Source organism: Tupaia chinensis, unplaced genomic scaffold (genome assembly GCF_000334495.1).
Source record: "Tupaia chinensis unplaced genomic scaffold, TupChi_1.0 Scaffold149184_1, whole genome shotgun sequence".
Taxonomy (NCBI): Eukaryota; Metazoa; Chordata; class Mammalia; order Scandentia; family Tupaiidae; genus Tupaia; species Tupaia belangeri.
This window is the reverse complement of record NW_006209032.1, coordinates 1931485-1934078: the sequence shown is the minus strand read 5'-3', so window position 1 is coordinate 1934078 and position 2594 is coordinate 1931485. Positions and strand designations below refer to the sequence as shown.

At 61.4% G+C, this 2594-nt stretch overlaps 1 protein-coding gene across 1 annotated transcript in view; it reads right to left on the bottom strand.

The window, feature by feature from the left end:
• Window positions 1-2594, bottom strand: part of NBEAL2 (neurobeachin like 2) — a 28919-nt gene that overhangs the window by 6656 nt on the left and 19669 nt on the right. Inside the window, 7 exon segments of the mRNA XM_027769293.1 lie at window positions 114-223; window positions 308-397; window positions 1706-1822; window positions 1889-1986; window positions 2070-2187; window positions 2271-2380; window positions 2471-2591. Coding sequence (XP_027625094.1) covers window positions 114-223; window positions 308-397; window positions 1706-1822; window positions 1889-1986; window positions 2070-2187; window positions 2271-2380; window positions 2471-2591 — 764 coding nt within the window.

Genomic DNA, 2594 nt, shown 5'->3' with positions numbered 1-2594 from the left:
GGGGGCAAGTGAGACCAGGCCACGTGGACAAGACCTGGGTTCCCCCCTGTGGCTGGCCCATATGCTGAGGGGCAGGGCATGAGGAGCCCACCCCCCACAGCCCTCTGTCCTACTTGGGGCTGCCCAAGGTGGGGTCTTTGCTGAAGCTGAAGTAGTTGCTTATGTTGCGGTCATAGGGCAGCCAGCTGTGGGTGCCCAGCAGCCCACTGGCACTCACGGTCACCTGCGGGAGGAGGGCGCAGGGGTGCATTTGGAGCAGAGATGGAGAGGGTTGGAACTAAGGTAGGGCCCCACCCAGTGCACTTACCAACAGGTCTGGGGAGCCCTGGGTGATGAAGGAGTGGGGCTGCCGGTGAGGGACCAGGGCCAGCACCAGGGGTGCACCTTCACTGACCACCTGTGGGGTGAGGGTGGTGCTGGTTGGACCCCTGGGGTACCACCCCTTCCCTTGCCTTCAGCCACAGGGGTCACAGACTAGGCACCCCCCAAACACCAGGCATGAGAGCAGTGGGCTTTCGGGGAGGCATCTTGGAAAGGAACGAGAAGCTGGCAGGGACACGGAAGATCCTTCCAGAGTCACTCGCCCCAGACCTCGAGGTTGGTGTCAGCCTGGGCCCTCCTACCCCATTACTCCACGTGCCCCCAGCCCAGTGGCGAGGGGAGCCTGTTGAAGAGCCAGGCCTGGGGGCAACACGCGGGATGCAGGCAGGACAGGGCAGGGTGTCCGAGGCCCTCCTCCTGATCTCTGACGTCAGAGGGTGTCAGGGGGCCCCGGGAAGACCGCAGCGCTCCTGCCCCGCACTGCTCCCACAGTTAGCTTGTTTTCCAGGGGGCCTCTATTTTCTTTTTTCATTTTTCTTTTTTTGGGGGGAGAGGTTTTCGCTATAGGGCGCATGCACTTACCAGAAAGACACAGAGAGACAGAGAGACAGAAAGCGAGAAATCACCCCCAGGGGGATGGCCACGCCGCAATCCCTTTTCCATTCTCCTTTCAGGATCTGAGCACGCATGCACATGCACCCGGCATGAGTCTAAGCCACTGGGTCCGGGACTCAAACCAAGGTCGACTACATGGGAGTCCAGCAACATAGCCATTACACTAACTGCTGGTCCCTCTATTTTTTATTTGCTTTTGTTATAAGGTCCATGCACTCTCCAGAGAGAGAAAGTGAGAAATCAGCCTCCAGGGGGATGGGAACACCACGAGCCCTTCACCTCTACTCCTCTGGGGATTTGGGGCACGCACGTGTGCACACACACCCGGCATGATTCTCAAGTCGCTGGTGCAGGACCTGAACCACAAAGCTGGCCATATGGGGTCCAGTGCCTAACCTTCATGCCATGCCACCCACTGGGCCCCAGTGTACTTTTTACTTTGTGTTTTTATTGCCAGCGCACGCTGATGTGGGAGGAGAGGCGCACTCCCCGGTGGGGCGTGGCCACCCTGCAATCCCTTCTCCGTTTCTCACTCCTGTCAGGATGTTGTGCACACGCACACACATGCCTACTGTGTGTTCCATGCCACTGGGGCTGAAATTTGAACCACAGTTGGCCATGTGAGACCACTGGGCTGCCAGGCTGGCCCAAAGATGCCGTTAAATCAGTGACTGATTTAGTATTGTCTCTAGCCCCCAAAGACTGATGAAGACAGGGGGGTTAAACCCATTTTACAGGACGGGAAGTCGAGGCCCTGCCCTCCTTTCACCTCTGCAAAGAAGGCCTTGAGCTGGTCCAGGTGCTGGAAGATGCTCGGTGAGCTAGTGTCCAGACGAGCCAGACGGTGGGCGGCCTCCTCAGCGGAGAGCCGGGGTGGGTGTGGCTCCTGTGGGCAAAGGGCTGGTCAGCACCGCCACGGACACCCCAGTCACGCGCTCCATGCCGGCCTTACCTTCAGCAGTTGACACGGAGTCTGCCCGAAGTTGCTGATGATGCCCTCCAGAGCCTTCCGCTCCCTCTCGTCCGCCACGTGGTCCAGGTCTACGGCCCCTGGGCGGGTAGGCAGAGCAGTGAGAAGGCCCTGCGTGCCCTGTGCCCTGTGCCCTGCCCCCGGCACTGGGCCCACTGCCCACCCTCGTATGTGCAGTAGTAGAAGACGTTGAGGGCCTCCTCTGCCGCCGGCCCCCGCTGCTTATAGCCGAAGATGAGGTCGATCCACTCATGCAGGTGGGCAGACACGTGCTCTGACTCCTGGAGGGAGGGACAGTCAGGCCAGGACGCTGACCCCGCCAGGACCCTCTGGCCTGGCTGCCGCCCATGGCGTGTCACCTCACCAGAGCCCGGCGGTGCTGCTGGATGAAGTCCTCGGGAGAGCTGGCCCACGGGGGCAGCACCACGTCCCCCACCTTCTCATTGGACAGCTGGAGACAGCCTAGGTCGAAGCCTGCACAGAGCAGAGGACTGGGTCAGCTGTCCCCGTGCCCGCCTCGCCACCGGGCCTGTGCCCCTGCCCACGCTGGCGCCTGGCGCCTACCGTTCTGGTTCTCCAGGAAGTCGGGGAAGTAGAAGAACTCTGGGATGAGCTCCTTCACGTCGGCAGGGCTCTCCATGCGGGCCTGCCAGGCCGCGGCCACCCAGGGGAACTGCCGGGCAGACCA